The sequence below is a fragment of the Salvelinus fontinalis genome, chromosome 8 (assembly GCF_029448725.1).
Source record: "Salvelinus fontinalis isolate EN_2023a chromosome 8, ASM2944872v1, whole genome shotgun sequence".
Classification (NCBI taxonomy): domain Eukaryota; kingdom Metazoa; phylum Chordata; class Actinopteri; order Salmoniformes; family Salmonidae; genus Salvelinus; species Salvelinus fontinalis.
Genome location: NC_074672.1, coordinates 9,608,950 through 9,627,336, shown reverse-complemented (window position 1 = coordinate 9,627,336; position 18,387 = coordinate 9,608,950). Strand labels below are relative to the sequence as shown.

Genomic DNA, 18,387 nt, shown 5'->3' with positions numbered 1-18,387 from the left:
TTGTCTATGTCCTGGAAAGTTGGCTATTACTTTCAACATCATGCTAATCATATTAGTGCCCGTTAGCTCAACGGTCCTAGTCATGGTCTTGCACATGGCTCACTCATTTTGCACTTGACACCAATCTTCTTCGACACCACATCTGGAGAAAAAAAATCGCCATCGTCCACAAATTCAAATCTCTGCTTTCCTTATTCTCTTTAACCTCTTATTCCTCTTCTCCCAACATGGCTTGCGCCTGTCCTCCACCTTGACCACCGGTGTTCAACCTTCCAAAGTAATCCCATGTCACCCCTCTATTTTTTCACTAGCATTGACTTTGCTGATAAATATTTTGTTGGGGTAAAATGTACTTGATATGATTGTGATGTGTTGTCTCACCTGGCTATCTTAAAATGAATGCACTAACTGTAAGTCTGCTAAATTACTCAAATGTAAAATGAGGGGAACTCAGGGTAGTCACTAGTTACCACAGCCACAAAGTCATAAACCTCGCCTATTTCTAACATTTATATTCTTCAATTTTGATTTTAAACCTAACCATAACCGTAACCACACTGCTAATCTAATGCTAACCCAAACCTTAAATTAAGACTAAAAAGCAAATTTTTGTTTTCCTGAATTTTTACGATAAAGCCAATTTTGCCTTTGTGATTTTGTAACGTTAACTAGTGGAAGCAGGCACTCAGAGGGCAACAGCGGGGCGCAGAGAAGGTTGACTGAGTGAGGTGTATGATTCATACTGGGCTAACATTAGTTAGCAAGAGCTCACTGGAAAGTTTGATACAAAATGTACTTTAACCAGCCAGCTACCAGACACGGAGACTGTACTGCAAGCATACAGGACAGACTATTTGACAGCATTGATAGATGAATTGGGATTTTTTTTTTTTACAAGTTCAGAGCTAGCTAACGTAAACTAGCTAGCGTTAGCTAGCTGCTATCAAACAACACCGCATAGCCAGCGAATCGAATCAAGTGCTAATGGACACGACTTGGTAACTTCACCGGTACACATTCTTTGGAAAAGTAAGCAACACCATTGAGAAAGGTGAGAATGGACTAACGGTTAGTTGTCATGCTAGGCTAGCTAGTTAGCTATATCCACCAAGACAAAAACAACAACAGTTCAATTTATTCACTAGCTTGTCTTTTGCTTCTGGTCTGTACTCGGAACTATCAGACATTGTTTATTTAGGATGATTGCTTTCACGTCACTATAGTTAAGTCTATAGATTTATTTCAATGAATGCTTGCATTTTCTGTCAATGTGCTTTTTGAATGCATGTTTTGGGATATGGAATTTGGATTCAATCAAATCTACCAGTCATGATTTTAACAGAAAAGTCTCATGATAAGCCTATATTGCTGACCTACTGTTGGTCAGACCCGCTGACCTTATGAGCCTACTTGACATCAAAGCAACATTTGGTGTTGGAAGAGGCTGCATTGGGAAGAGGATTCATCAGAGACGTTTGTGATGCACTCACTCGTAAACACTTTTTTGTGTGTCATGTATACTTATATTGTGCTATTTTCGACCCTGTCTGTGCCAATCAATGGTGCCAAGCCCTTTAGAATGACTCACACAAAGCACAGCAGCAGATATTCTGAGAACCAGCATGACAGGTTATTAGCTAAGTGACAAGTCTGAACGAGTGTTTGAACAGTAATTTCCTACAGTTTTTTTTTTCTGTACTAGACTTGTTCTATTGAGTAATAGCCTAGAATTGGTATTAAATGAAACATTTGTTGTCTCTTCACCGAGTCAAATAAAAAGGAATGTTTTGACAAGTGTGGCACTCAGGTTGGTTTTGCTGAAACCTCAGACTTACCATGGTTACTCCATTGCTATTCAGTCTGAAAGAAGTTTGCCTAAAAAAAGTATATACAAGTCAGAATGTTGATTTAAAATGATATTTACACATACTTTACTGGTTGTACATGCTGTTGGTCCTTTTGGCGATAGGAAGTGGATGTTGTGTATCCACAGGAAAGTCTTGTTTACTCTGATTTTTGCTGCTCCAGTAGGTTCTGTTGCTTGCCTTTTCAATCTCCTGACACATGCATGTGATGCACAATATGTAAACAATAGCTGAATGTTACCAAAAGTAGAGGACCTAAGCAAGTTAACTCGCAATCAGCTGTGAAATTTGCCAGCAGATATCGTGGGACAACATTTGGTCTGTGGTTCTGTTAGGCTCGGCCATAACGTGCAAGTGTTTGTCATATGCGAATTGCTTCAGTATTGAAAAAAATAAACTGGAATTTTGTATTTATTTTTATTTATCCGTTATTTTACCAGGTAAGTTGACTGAGGACATGTTCTCATTTACAGCAACGACCTAGGGAATAGTTACAGGGGAGAGGGGCATGAATGAGCCAATCGTAAAAATACAAAAGTTATACAGACCATAGGGACAATATCGGGTAAAGTACGTTGAAATTAAGTTTGTTCAACATTCTGACTTGTAATGGGACTGTTTGGGAATACTGAGCCTACATGTTAGAGACGAGAGTGTATGTATTTTACTCTTGGATTCTAAAAGAGGTTAAGGTTGGTTATGAGACTAGTGTTTGATTGCCGCACTAGCAGAGACAGTTGAGCTCACTCTTGCTCTCTCACCCTCTCTCTAATCATACAACAAAGAACCCCAATAACTAGGTCATGTTCATTAGGCACCAAAACAGAAGGAAACAGTCTGAAACAGGGAGGGCCTACCAGGACTTGTCCAATAAGTATTGCACATTTTTTTGTTTAAAATGTTTAGCTACAGTTTGCCATAATAACTCTACCTGGGTTTCCTTTTGATATGAACCTAGTGATCCATTCAAGTATATGGAGACGTAGATAGGTCTTTAAATGTTGTTGCATAATTACGCTGTTCTTTACCTTAACAGGGGAGACCATGTCAGCAACATCATGACAGACAGGGAAGAGGCGCTTTAGCACCCTGACCACAAGGTAAGGAGCCATGGATGTGTTACAGCAGCTACCTTCCCCTGAGCATCTTGAACAGGTGAATGGGGAGACTAGGACAGGCCCGCAGCCCCTATGTGGCCCAAACTCTCCACATCCCCTGGACACAGCAGCTGATGATATATGGACTGCAAGGGAGGTGGAGGCAGTGGCCCCTGACTTTGGAGGGTTGACGGACCTGCAGGAGCTGGGGGTTGAGGAGGGTGAAGGCAGTGGGGCGGAGAGGCCGAGGTCCCCCATCTCGAGGGTATCATGGAATGGGACTGGCAGCCAACAGAATGGAGAGAATGGAGGAGGGGAAGAGGAGAGACTGGAGAAGGACAAGACTAGCTACAGCAGACAAGACAGTCCTGCTGCTGATAACAACTATACAGGTAAAAGAGAGTAAATGAAATACATGTCATTGGTTATATTTGAAATAATACCCTAAGTGGGATGTGATATGCTTCACTGAAATATTTTGGACTTATAGTGAATACATCAGCAGACCAGAGCATATGGGTATGACCTGGTCCCAGATCAGTTTGAGCTGGTAATACGAGTCTCTCGTACGACAATCAGATGGGTGTTGTCTCTCTGTGTGCCAGACCTGTCTCACACGTCGTCTCCCTCGCTGTCGGAGCAGCTGCGTCTGGGACGGGATGAGGCCACAGGCCCTGGTATCAACGTGGAGTGTAGGATCTGTGCTGACAAAGCTTCAGGGTTCCACTACGGTGTGCATGCCTGCGAGGGCTGCAAGGTGAGAGATTTCACAAGTCTACCAATGGGGCTTTAAAATCAGAAAACAAATTTGCTTAATGTTCTTAGGTCTTAAATCCTGGAGGTTTTGTCATGGCTTCTAACAGCCTCAACCTGGCTTGAGCTTAGCTTGAGTTTAGTTGGTGTCCTATGTTGCAGCATTCCAGTCCGGTAGCCCTTTCCTGCAGTCAAATGACCTAGTGGCCTGATGGGTGGAATGTTATTCATAATTAAACATTATTTGAAATAACTCGTCGAAAATCCGGTCTTTCTATGTCCAACAATTTTGTTATATTTCAGTTTTCTGTGATGAATATAAAGTGTAATATTGGGAGGCAAACTTAAAATGTAATACATAAAATGTAATACATTTCAACATTTCAACTATATCTGACATGGTACAGGTGTCTTCTTTTATTTAAGCCCATAACCATGTGAATACTTTTGTTTCAAAGTAGATTTGTTTAAGACTACCACTCTGTGTGACCCAAATTTAGCCCACTGCAACTCAAGTTCAATGGCCATAATGTGTGACTTGTGGTAAATGCAGTGTTATATCTGTCTTCCCTGTAATGCCTTCAATTGTAAATAAACTGAACTCGCTCGCTCTCTCTCCCCTGTGCGTATCGTGTGGTCTAGGGCTTCTTCCGGCGGACCATTCGGATGAAGCTGGAGTACGAGCGCTGTGAGAGAGCCTGTAAGATCCTGAAAAAGAACCGTAACAAGTGCCAATACTGCCGCTTCCAGAAGTGTCTGGCCCTGGGCATGTCCCATGACGGTGAGAGGAGACCGTTAATGGGTCTTTCAGGGTCTGGAAATACTTGATCCTTTTACAGGTTAAGGGCCAGTTTCCCAGACGCAGATAAAGCCCTGGACTGAATGGAGGATCTTTATCTGTGTTTTGAAAACTGTCCCTAAGAACTACTGATAATGTGTTTCAATATTAACAATATTAATTGATGAAACTCTTGAACCTCATTTTGGTGGGGCTATACAGTGCATTTGAAAAGTACAGCCTTATTCTCATTTTTTATTTTTTTAAATACCCCATAATGACAAAGAAAAACATGTTTTTCGAAATGTATTAAAAATAAAAACTATCACTTTTACATAAGTATTCAGACCCTTTACTCAGTACTTTGTTGAAGCAACATTGGCAGCAATTATAGCCTCGAGTCTTCTTGGGTATGATGCTACAAGCTAGGCGCACCAGCATTTGGGGAGTTTTTTCCATTCTCTGCAGATCCTCAAGTTTTGTCACGTTAGATTGGGAGCATCAGAGCATAGTTATTTTTATGCCTCTCCAGAGATGATTGATCGGGTTTAAGTCTGCCCTCTGGCTGGGCCACTCAAGGTCATTCAGAGACTTGTCCCGAAGCCACTCCTACGTTGTTTTGGCTGTGTGCTTAGGGTTGTTGTCCTTTTGGAAGGTGAACCTTCACCCCCAGTCTGAGGTCCTCAGCACTCTGGAGCAGGTTTTCATCAATGATCTCTCTGTACATTGCTTCATTAATCTCTCCCTCGATCCTGACTAGTCTCCCAGTCCCTGCCGCTGAAAAACATCCCCACAGCATGATGTTGCCACCACCATGCTTCACCCGTAGGGATGGTCCCAGGTTTCTAACAGATGTGATGCCTGGCATTTACATTTTTTTTTTTTCACCTTTATTTAACCAGGTAGGCTAGTTGAGAACAAGTTCTCATTTGCAACTGCCACCTGGCCAAGATAAAGCATAGCAATTCGACACATATAACAACACAGAGTTACACATGGAATAAACAAAACAAACAGTCAATAATACAGTAGAAAAATAAGTCTATATACTATGTGAGCAAATGAGGTGAGATAAGGGAGGTAAAGGCAAATAAAGGCCATTGTGGCAAAGTAAATACAATATAGCAAGTAAAACACTGGAATGGTAGATTTGCAGTGGAAGAATGTGCAAAGTAGGAATAATGGGGTGCAAAGGAGCAAAATAAATAAATAAATACAGTAGGGGAAGAGGTAGTTTTCTGGGATAAATTATAGATGGGCTATGTACAGGTGCAGTAATCTGTGAGTGGCTCTGACAGCTGGTGCTTAAAGCTAGTTAGGGAGATAAGTGTTTCCAGCTTCATAGATTTTTGCAGTTCGTTCCAGTCATTGGCAGCAGAGAACTGGAAGGAAAGATGACCAAAGGAGGATTGGCGTTGGGGGTGACCAGTGAGATATACCTGCTGAATCGCGTGCTACGGGTGGGTGCTGCTATGGTGACCAGTGAGCTGAGATAAGGCGGGGTTTTACCTAGCAGAGACTTGTAGATAACCTGTAGCCAGTGGGTTTGGCGACGAGTATGAAGCGAGGCCCAACCAACGACAGCGTACCGGTCGCAATGGCGGGTAGTGTATGGGGCTTTGGTGACAAAATGGATGGCACTGTGATAGTGTTGGAGGCTATTTTATAGGTGACATCACCGAAGTCGAGGATCGGTAGGATGGTCAGTTTTACGAGGGTATGTTTGGCAGCATGAGTGAAGGATGTTTGTTGTGATATAGGAAGATGATTCTAGATTAAATTTTGGATTGGAGATGCTTAATGTGAGTCTGGAAGGAGAGTTTACAGTCTAACCAGACACCTAGGTATTTGTAGTTGTCCACGTATTCTAAGTAAGAGCCGTCCAGAGTAGTGATGTTGGACGGGCAATCAGGTGCGGGCAGTGATCGGTTGAATAGCATGCATTTAGTTTACTTGCGTTTAAGAGCAGTTGGAGGCCACGGAAGGAGAGTTGTATGGCATTGAAGCTCGTCTGGAGGTTAGTTAACACAGTGTCCAAAGAGGGGCCAGAAGTATACAGAATGGTGTCGTCTGCGTAGAGGTGTATCAGAGAATCACCAGCAGCAAGAGCAACATCATTGATGTATACAGAGAAGAGAGTCGGCCCGAGGATTGAACCCTGTGGTACCCCCATAAAGACTGCCAGAGGTCCGGACAACAGGCCCTCCGATTTGACACACTGAACTCTATCAGAGAAGTAGTTAGCATTCAGTTCAGTCTTGATTTTATTAGACCAGAGAATCTTGTTTCTCATGGTCTGAGAGTCCTTTAGGTGCCTTTTGGCTAACTCCAAGCTGGCTGTCATTTGCCTTCTCCTGAGGAGTGGCTTCCATCTGACCACTCTACCATAAAGGCCTGATTGGTGGAGATGGTTGTCCTTCTGGAAGGTTCTCCCATCTCCACAGAGGAAATCTGGAGCTCTGCCGGAGTGACCATCGGGTTCTTGGTCACCTCCCTGACCAAGGCCCTTCTCCCCCGATTGCTCAGTTTGGCCGGGCATCCAGCTCTTGGAAGAGTGTTGGTGGTTCCAAACTTCTTCCATTTAAGAATGATGGAGGCCACTGTGTTCTTGGGGACCTTCAATGCTGCAGAAATGTTTTGGTACCCGACACAATCCTGTGTCGGAGCTCTACGGACGACTCCTTTGACCTCATGGCTTGGTTTTTGCTCTGACATGCACTGTCAACTATGGGGCCTTATATAGACAGGTGTGTGCCTTTTCCAAATCATGTCCAATCAATTGAATTTACCACAGGTGGACTTCAAGCAAGTTGTAGACTTGCAAACAAGATGCATCTGAGCTCTATTTAGAGTCTCATAGCAAAGGGTCTGAATAATTATGCCAATAAGGTATTTCAGTTTTTTATATTTAATATCTTTTCACATATTTCTAAAAACCTGTTTTTGCTTTGTCATTATGGGGTATTGTGTGTAGATTGATGAGGAAAACAATACATTTAATTTTAGAATAACAAAATGTGGGAAAAGTCAAGGGTTAGGAATACTTTCCAAATGCACTGTACAGCTTTCGATGTTACTGTCTACCCAGTGATCTAATATGGCTCTATGCACGATGCTAACCTGTCTGTTTCACCTTCAATGCTAACACTATTCTGCCTGTTCGACCGGCAGCGATCCGGTATGGGCGTATGCCGGGGGCTGAGAAGAAGAAGCTAGTGGCTGGCCTGCTAGCGGAGGAGCTGGACCCCCACCACCTTGGTGGCTCAGACCTCAAGACCCTGGCTAAACAGGTGTACCAAGCCTACCTGAAGAACCTCATTATGACCAAGAAGAAAGCCCGCAGCATCCTCACCGGCAAGACCAGCTGCACATCGGTACGCTCACTGTTATGGAAATATACACTGAGTGTGCAAAACATTAGGAACACCTGCTCTTTCCGTTAGACTGACCAGGTGAATGCTATGATGACTTATTGATGTCACCTGTTAAATCCACTTTAATCAGTGTAGATGAAGGGGAGGAGACAGGTTAAAGAAGGATTTTTAAGCCTTGTGACAATTGAGACATGGATTGTATATGTGTGCTATTCAGAAGGTGAATGGGCAAGACACAAGATCAAAGTGCCTTTGAACGAGGTGTGGTGGTAGGTGCTGTTTGAGTGTGTCAAGAACTGCAACGTTGCTGGGTTTTTCACGATCAACAGTTTCCCATGTGTATCAAGAATGGTCCACCACCCAAAGGACATCAAGCCATCTTGACACAACTCTGGGAAGCATTGGAGTCAACATGGGCTAGTATCCCCTGGAACGCTTTCGACACCTTGTAGAGTCCATGCCTGACATTTTAAGGCTGTTCTGAGGGAAAAAGGGGGGTGCAACTCAATATTAGGAAGGTGTAATTAATATTTTCTACACTCAGTGTTGACGCCCTTGATAAAGATGAGCAAAAAAGACTACAAAATAAATAAAACATACTGAGCTATATTGTATGCTCCAAAACATTTGAAAATTATATTATTTTATACTAATACAATTGCTCAGTTGTTTTAATAAAAAGGATGGTGGTCAAAATTATTGGCACCCCTGTTTTCAATACTCCAGCATCCTCCCCTGGCGAGGATAATGACAGATTTTTCTATAATGTTTTTATGAGTTTGGAGAACACATTGGGAGATATCTTAGACCATTCCTCCATACAGAATATTTCCATATCCTTGATATCCTTTCGTCTGCACTTATGGACTGCCCTCTTCAATTCAAACCACAGGTTTACAATGGGGTTCAAATCCAAAGAGTGAGATGGCCATTGCCAAATTATGAATTTTGTGGTCAATGAATAATTTCTTTGGATTTTGATGTGTGCTTGGGGTTACTGTCTTGCTGGAAGATCCAGTTGTGGCCAAGTGTCAGCCTCCTGGCAGAGGCAACCAGGGTTTTGGCAGCAAATGTTCTGGTACTTGGTAAATTCATGATGCCTTTGCCCTTAACAGGAACCCCAGGACAAGTGGAAGCAAAATAGCCCCATAACGTAAAATATCCACAACCATCTTTTACTGTAGGTATGAGGTACTTTTCTGCAAATGCTTCCGTTCTTCAACCCACCACTGGGTTTCATGTCATCTGACCATAGCACCGGTTTCAATCCAAGTGCCAGTGCCGTTTATCGAACTCCAGGCGGTGCTGTGTTCAGGTGAAATGAAAATAGAGCTGTTTGGCCAAAAACCTGGTTTGGCCACAAGTGGATCTTCCAGCAAGACAACAGCCCCAAGCACACATCAAAATCCTCAAAGAAATGGTTGATTGACCACATAATCTAAATTTTGCATTGACTATCTCACTCCTCGGACTTGAACCCCATTGCAAAACTGTGGTTTGAATTGAAGAGGGCAGTCCATAAGCGCAGACAAAGGATATCAAGGATCTGGAAAGATTCTGTATGGAGGAATGGTCTAAGATCTCTCCCAATGTGTTCTCCAATCTCATAAAACATAATAGAAACGGGCTCAGTGTCATTATCCTCACAAGGGTAGGGTGATGGAGTACTGAAAACGGGTGCCAATCATTTTAACCCTTATCTTTTGGGGTATTTTTATTTCAGTATAAAATAATATATGCACATAATGTAGCTGTATTTGTATTATTTATTTTATACAGTTTTTTTGCTAATCTTTATCAACAGTGCCAATAATTTTGGACCTGACCGTGCATGGGTATTGGTTACACCTCCGGTTAGAACCTTAAAAACACACTCTCTGAGCTTCATTATGAGGAAGACTTTTCTGGTTGCACCAAGGTAGGATACGCCTTCCAAGCTGAACCAATGATGTGTATGTTTATGGTCATAACTCACAACAACTCCGCTGAGCTTGGATGAGGGGGAAGGCTTTTCTGGTTGCACCAATGTAGATGCATATTACTAGTAACCTCATGGAAAGATTTAGTGGCTGATTATTTGTAGAGCTCTTTAGTTTTTTATTAGCCTCTTATCAATCTTTTTCGTAATGAGTTTTAACTTGTCATTAACAATTACATATAGCTTTTTTGTCTCCCGAGACCTATAAGAGCAAGGATTTTTGTTTAGCTGAATAGTTTTTAAAGAAAAGGAAGACCAGACTGTTAAAAGATGAATGCTTTCTCTCGCTCTCCCCCGGCAGCCATTTGTGATCCATGATGTGGACACCCTGTGGCAAGCAGAGAGTGGTCTAGTGTGGAACCAGTTAATCCCGGGCGCGCCCCTCACGAAGGAGATAGGGGTACACGTGTTTTACCGCTGTCAGTGCACCACGGTGGAGACGGTACGAGAGCTAACTGAGTTCGCCAAGAACATCCCAGGGTTTGTGGATCTCTTCCTCAACGACCAGGTATGGCATGGACCACGGTCTTCTCAACAGAGCTTACTAACGCTAGTATTTTTTTCATTTTTTTTAAGGGGTGGATCAGCTCTAAAATTGCGGATAGATTGTTGCTTCCATCAATGTAATTGTCTGCATCATTTCCAATCCCCCATATATTTCTGGGGTAAATATATATATTTATATATACAGTTGAAGTCGGACGTTTACATACACTTAGGTTGGAGTCATTAAAACTCGTTTTTCAACCACTCCACAAATTTCTTGTTAAAAAACAATAGTTTTGGCAAGTCGGTTAGGACATCTACTTTGTGCATGACACAAGTAATTGTTTACAGACAGATTATTTAACTTATAATTCACTATCACAATTCCAGTGGGTCAGAAGTTTACATACACTAAGTTGACTATGCCTTTTAAACAGCTTGGAAAATTCCAGAAAATTATGTCATGGCTTTAGAAGCATCTGATAGGCTAAATGACATCATTTGAGTCAATTGGAGGTGTACCTGTGGGTGTATTTCAAGGCCTACCTTCAAACTCAGTCCCTCTTTGCCTGACATCATGGGAAAATCAAAAGAAATCAGCCAAGACCTCAGAAAAAAATGGTAGACCTCCACAAGTCTGGTTCATCCTTGGGAGCAGTTTCCAAACGCCTGAAGGTACCTCGTTCATCTGTACAAACAATAGTACACAAGTATAAACACCATGAGACCACGCAGCCGTCATACCACTCAGGAAGGAGACGCGTTCTGTCTCCTTGAGATGAGCATACTGTGGTGCGAAAAGTGCAAATCAATTCAACAACAGTAAAGGACCTTGTGGAGATGCTGGAGGAAACGGGTACAAAAGTATCTATATCCACAGTTAAACGAGTACTATATCGACATAAACCTGAAAGGCCGCTCAGCAAGGAAGAAGCCACTGCTCCAAAACCGCCATAAAATTTGTTGAGAAATGTCCTCTGGTCTGATGAAACAAAAATAGAACTGTTTGGCCATAATGACCATCGTTATGTTTGGAGGAAAAAGGGGGAGGCTTGCAAGCCGAAGAACACCATCCCAACCATGAAGTACGGGGTGACAGCATCATGTTGTGGGGGTGCTTTGCTGCAGGAGGGACTGGTGCACTTCACAAAATAGATGGCATCATGAGGTATGAAAAGTATGTGGATATATTGAAGCAACATCTCAAGATATCAGTCAGGAAGTTAAAGCTTGGTCGCAAATGGGTCTTCCAAATGGACAATGACCCCAAGCATACTTTGAAAGTTGTGGCAAAATGGCTTAAGGACAACAAAGTCAAGGTATTGGAGGGGCCATCACAAACCCTGACCTCAAACCTGTAGAAAATTTGTGGGCAGAACTGAAAAAGCGTGTGCGAGCAAGGAGGCCTACAAACCTGACTAAGTTACACCAGCTCTGTCAGGAGGAATGGGCCAAAATTCACCCAACTTATTGTGGGAGACTTGTGGAAGGCTACTCGAAACGTTTGACCCAAGTTAAACTATTTAAAGGCAATGCTACCAAATACTCATTGAGTGTATGTAAACTTCTGACGCTTTGGGAATGTGATGAAAGAAATAAAAGCTCAAAAAAGTAATTCTCTCTACTGATTATTCTTTCACATTCTTAACATAAAGTGGTGATCCTGACTGACACAAGACAGGGAATTTTTACTAGAATTGAATGTCAGGAATTGTGAAAAACTGAATTTAAATGTATTTGGGTAAGGTGTATGTAAACTTCCGACTTCAACTGTACATGCATATATACACACGCACATAAAAATTAATGCATAGAAAATCTTTGGAGGGAGCTGAAAGTCCGTGTTGCCCAGCGACAGCCCCGAAACCGGAAGGATCTGGAGGAGTGGGCCAAAATCCCTGCTGCAGTGTGTGCAAACCTGGTCAAGAACTACAGGAAACGTATTATCTCTAATTGCAAACAAAGGTTTCTGTACCAAATATTAAGTTCTGCTTTTCTGATGTATCAAATACTTAAGTCATGCAATAAAATGCATATTAATTACTTAAAAATCATACAATGGGATTTTCTGGATTTTTGTTTTAGATTCCGTCTCTCACAGTTGAAGTGTACCTATGATAAAAATTACAGACCTCTACATGCTTTGTAAGTAGGAAAACCTGCAAAATCGGCAGTGTATCAAATACTTGTTCTCCCCACTGTATGTATGTATGTATACATATTGTATACATATATGTGTATATGTATTTATGTATACATATATGTGTATGTATATATGTGTGTGTATGTAACATTCTATTGGTTGCAAGAATTTAGTATAATTTAAATGGGAAAATTCAAAGTTTTGAATCATGAATCATTCCAGTGCCATGGAATCTGTACATCACAAATCTCTTCCCAACTATTTTGCAATTTATTTGGAACAGCTGTCAATTTTTTGGTCCTTAAATGAAATTGGTATATGTTTTTATTTATCACAATTTTCTTAAACCATTTATGGTCTTTAATGCAGGGCTGACAGACAAGTTCCTTACTTTTTCCCCCCTTCCATTTGCCTCTTCCATTTTTGTGGGAATGCTGCGATTAGTTGGTTGTAATTTTGGGTAGAGCAGACATTTCCATATTTCTGTGTTAGCTGCATGTGTGACAACTCCATCAGTCCTATTTATGATATCATTAACAAAAATGATACCTTTTTTTTTTAGATAATTTCTTTCTGTTGGGATTTGTATACCAAGTATGTCCACATCCCTGTCAGACCGTTTTATTGGTAAACTGCACGGTAATGTAAAAGTTGCATTTTTTTGTGACCCGATACGTAATCTAGTGCATTTATCATAATTTGGTTTTAATCCAGAGAAATTAGCAAAAGTATCCAGATCCTCTATGAGGCCGTGGGTGGGTCCAAATTGTGGATTTGAAAGAAAACAACATGAATCATCAGTGTACAATGACACCTTTGTTTTTAAGCCACGGATTTCTAATCCCTTAATATTATTGTTGGTTCAGATTTTAACAGACAATATTTAGATGGCAATAATAAACATATGCCGATAGTGGACAACCTTGTTTTACTCCTCTTGGCAGTTTAAAACTTTCTGAGATGTAGCCATTATTTACTATTTTACACCTAGGGTTATGAAACGTAACTTTAACACATTTTATAAGATTCTCCAAAATTGAAATATCCTAGGCATTTATATATAAACTCCAGTCATACTTTATCAAAAGCCCTTTCAAAATCAGCTATGAAAACTAGGCCTGGTTTCCCTGATATTTCATAGTATTCTATTATTTCCAGTACTTGTCTTATATTATCTCCAATATATTGTCCATGTAAAAAACCTGTCTGACTAGAATGAATAATATCTGACAAAACCTTTTTTAATTCTTTGCGCCAAGCATTTAGCTAAAATTTTTGCATCACAACTCTGAAGTGTAAGAGGCCTCCAATTTTTTAAAGAGACTGGATCTTTATATATACCATTTGAGTCCTGTTTCAGTAATAATGAAATCAGACCTTCTTGTTGTGTGTCTGATAATCTACCGTTTATATAGGAGTGGTTAAAACATGTGAATAAAGTTTGGTATACTTCCACTGGTATGCCATTCAGCCCTGGAGTTTTCCCAGCCTTAAAGGCTTTAATTGCATCAAGAAGTTCCTCCTCTAATTTGGCCTTCACATGAGTCTTTCTGTACAGATGTTCATTTTAAATGATTAATTGGGAAAAAATATTATAATTAGCTTCGGTTAGTGGAGATGGAGGAGACTGAAATGAAAACATTCTTAAAGTACTTCCTCTTTCAAGATATCATTCGGTGAATCATACGTGACTCCACTTGTAACAAGTTTCAATAATAAAAATGGTAGCATTTCTATGTTGAAGATAAAAATATATAATTTTGTGAATTTTTCCCTGTATTCTATCCAGTTCGCTTTATTTTTATAATATATTACACTGGATCTTACACTCGTTCTTTTTGTTTTTCCTCTCATTTACACTGTGCCTCTGGTACAATTTTTATTGCTATCTACCTGTACTGTTAGTCCTTCAATATCCTTTGTTAATATGGACTCTTGATCTAAATTGCTTTTGTTTTATAGATGAGTACTGAATTGCATGGCCTCTAAAGGTACATTTTAAAAGTGTCCCATACAAAAAGGGGATCTGTACCTATGTTATGTCGGGGGAAAAAACTAAAAAAGTAACCTTGTCTTTTCACTTATTGATTATCAACTTAATTTCTTGTCACACTCAGTGAAATGTACTGACATTAATGTAGAAATATCTCCCATAGTTATACAATGAACTCATCATGCATTTTCTTTTGTCAACTGTTCAAACTGCTGTTAATGGCACTTTTACTTTGTTGTTGAATTCTAATTTCTCCCCTGTTTACCTACCTGCTTCCATCAGGTGACACTACTGAAGTATGGCGTCCACGAGGCCATCTTCGCCATGCTGCCCTCCCTCATGAACAAAGATGGCCTCCTGGTGGCCAACGGGAAGGGCTTTGTGACCCGGGAGTTCCTGAGGAGCCTCCGTAAACCCTTCAGTGAGATCATGGAGCCCAAGTTTGAGTTTGCTGTGAAGTTCAATGCTCTGGAGCTGGATGACAGTGACCTGGCTCTGTTTGTGGCCATTATCATCCTGTGTGGAGGTATGGTATACTTTTGTACTAGTAGTATCACAGTAACTCTAACTCTGTGCTGTGAGTTGGCAGCTCTGTCACGTCTGTGGTCTACCCATCTAACTATTCTCGATCTATCTGCAGACCGCCCGGGGCTAATGAACGTGAAGCAGGTAGAACAGAGTCAGGACGGTATTCTCCAGGCCTTGGACCAGCACCTGCAGGCCAACCACCAGGACTCCCTCTACCTTTTCCCCAAGCTGCTGAACAAGATGGCCGACCTCAGACAGCTGGTCACAGAGAACGCCCTGCTGGTGCAGAAGATCAAGAAGACAGAGTCAGAGACCTCTCTGCACCCTCTACTACAGGAGATCTATAAGGACATGTACTGACTGGGCTTAACCAGACTGAACTGGGACTTGCTGCACCCGCTAGTGCAGGATTTCTACAAGGACATGTACTAGTCTCCTCAAAAGTAGTGCACAACATAGGGAATAGGGTGCAATTTCGGACACACCCCGAGTCTGCGACCTCATTGCTCCCGCTACTGCAGGAGCTCAACAAGAACATGACTGGACACAGTGGCCTAAACCGGACCAACTCGGACTAGACTGCTGCATCTGCTACTACAGGAATTGGACTAAACCAGATTTAACAGGATGGGACCGTACCTTGCTGCACTCTCTACTGTAGGAGATCTATAAAGACATTCATGTACTAGTCCTCCTCATAAGCAGAGCCACACTGTTCAATTCAATACTTTATTGTCCCCTTGGAGCGAACCTTGACTTAGCAAATAGTGTCCCCTTAGAGCAAATACTGACTGTTGTTGACAGCAATATGTTTACATAATGATGTTATGTATATATTAATGTACAATACCAGTCAAAAGTTTGGACACACCTACTCATTCCAGGGTTCTTCTTTATTTTTACTATTTTCTACATTGTAGAATAATGGTTTAGACATCGAAACTATGAAATAACACATATGGAATCATGTAGTAACCAAAAAAAGTGTTAAACAAATCAAAATATGTTTTAGATTTGAGATTCTTCAAAGTAGCCACCCTTTGACAGCTTTGCACACTCTTGGCATTCTCTCAAACAGCTTCATGAGGTAGTCACCTGGAATACATGGCAATTAACAGGTGTGCCTTGTTAAAAGTAAATTTGTGGAATTTCTTTCCTTAATGCGTTTGAGCTAATCAGTTGTGTTGTGACAAGGTAGGAGTGGCAAGAACAGCTCAAATAAGCAAAGAGAAACAACAGTCCATCATTACTTTAAGACATGAAGGTCAGTCAATCCGGAAAATTTCAAGAGCTTTGAATGTTTCTTCAAGTGCAGTCGCAAAAACCATAAAGTGCTATGATAAAGCTGGTTCTCATGAGGACCGCCACAGGAAAGGAAGACCCAGAGTTACCTCTGCTGCAGAGGATAAGTTCATTAGATTTAACTGCACCTCAGATTGCAGACCAAATAAATGCTTCACAGAGTTCAAGTAACAGACACATCTCAACATCAATTGTTCAGACTGCGTGAATCAGGCCTTCATGGCTGAATTGCTGCAAAGAAACCACTACTAAAGGACACCGATAAGAAGAAGATACTTTCTTGGGGCAAGAACACGAGCAATGGACATTTGACCGGTGGAAATCTGTCCTTTGGTCTGAGTCCAAATTTGATATTTTTGGTTCCAACCGCCGTGTCTTTGTGAGACGCGGAGTAGGTGAACGGATGAGCTCCGCATGTGTGGTTCCAACCGTGAAGCATGGAGAAGGAGGTGTGGGGGTGCTTTGTTGGTGACGCTCAGTGATTTATTAGAATTCAGTGCCCACTTAACCAGCATGGCTACCGAAGCATTCTGCAGCGATACGCCATCCCATCTGGTTTGGGCTTAGTGGGACTATCATTTGTTTTCACCAGGACAATGACCCAAAACACACCCCCAGGCTGTGTAAGGGCTATTTGACCAAGAAGGAGAGTGATGGAGTGCTGCATCAGATGACCTGGCCTCCACAGTCCCCCGACCTCAACCACATTGAGATGGTTTGGGATGAGTTGGATCGCAGAGTGAAGGAAAAGCAGCCAACAAGTGCTCAGAATATGTGGAAACTCCTTCAAGACTGTTGGAAAAGCATTCCTCATGAAGCTGAGATAATGCCAAGAGTGCACAGCTGTCATCGTAGCAAAGGGTGGCTACTTTGAAGAATGTAAAATATTATTTGATTTATCGTTTCATACACTACACTTTTTTGGTTACTACATGATTCCATGTGTTTTTTCTTAATTTTGATATCTTCACTATTATTCTACAATGTAGAAAATAGTACAAATAAAGAAAAATCCATGAATGAGTAGGTGTTCAAACTGCTGTAGGGATTTTGCTACAGCAGTAACACTAATGGAGGTACGAGACCAATTATGTATAGCTCTTCTTCCAGAGTAATGTTGTGAATGGGTACTACTGCACCAATTGAGTATGTTGCCAAAACCTGGCAAACCTTTTTTTTAACAGGTTTCACTTCACATTATGAGTAAAATTTTAGTTGTCTCATGAATGCATTTGGAGGTTTGCTGTTAAGGAAATTGTTTATTCAGGTTACAAAGTATTTATAAGTTCTAAAGAGACTATATAGAAGTTGCTTAACATGGTGCAGGTCAAAAGGAAAACGGGATGGTGCAGGTCAAAAGGAAAACAGGAAATGGGTGTTAATCAATATGGATAGTGTTAGAGTTCGAAAAACAATTTATTTCTCTAACACAACATAAACTTGAGCCTCTACCCTTCCTTGGTTATACTGTATTCAACTGAATATGTGTTAACATTTTCATACTTCTCTCAGAATAGTTTCATACACTACTGGTACTGTTAGCAGTAGAGCAATTGCTTTAGGGAATTTAATTGTAGTTAGGGGATAAAAAAAAGTTAATGAATAATGTTCACCAGAATAATGGTGCTAATTTTGTTAGATTGTACAGATGTGTTTTGGTTTATCCAAGGTACCTAAGTGGTGAGTTGTAATGTTATAATATACATGTGTACACAATGTATAGATTATTATGACAACTAATGACACAAAGTCTTACAATCTTGAGGTTGTCATCGGTTATGGACAGGTACCACTGTGAAATATGACTACCCCCAACATGTTTTCTGAAATAACAGTTTCTAGATGGGTTTGGCCTTTTACTTTGAGAGGTGTGATTCTGTATCTAATCTAGATGAATGGAGAACCAGCAAAGGACCAGTCCTTAAACCTTAGTGTATTACTTACGTTACTGGTACATGTAATAATGTGTTGTCTGCCTATCTTTCCACAACTCAGGACAGACAACGTGGTTGCTTTGTGGATTAAAGAAATGTCTGGCATAATAAATTTAAATGATGAGAGATGAATATCAAGACTCTACCAAAATCACA

General features: G+C 41.0%; 1 protein-coding gene across 1 annotated transcript; it reads left to right on the top strand.

Moving 5' to 3' along the window:
• The first annotated feature begins 559 nt into the window (after window positions 1-559).
• On the top strand, window positions 560-18,363 carry LOC129860497 (peroxisome proliferator-activated receptor delta-like). Its single transcript, XM_055930920.1, has 8 exons — window positions 560-1,051; window positions 2,902-3,354; window positions 3,568-3,719; window positions 4,358-4,496; window positions 7,665-7,867; window positions 10,147-10,353; window positions 14,750-14,993; window positions 15,108-18,363. The coding sequence occupies exons 2-8, from the start codon at window positions 2,976-2,978 to the stop codon at window positions 15,353-15,355; spliced, it is 1,572 nt and encodes a 523-aa protein (XP_055786895.1). The 5' UTR covers window positions 560-1,051; window positions 2,902-2,975; the 3' UTR covers window positions 15,356-18,363.
• Window positions 18,364-18,387: the final 24 nt, after the last annotated feature.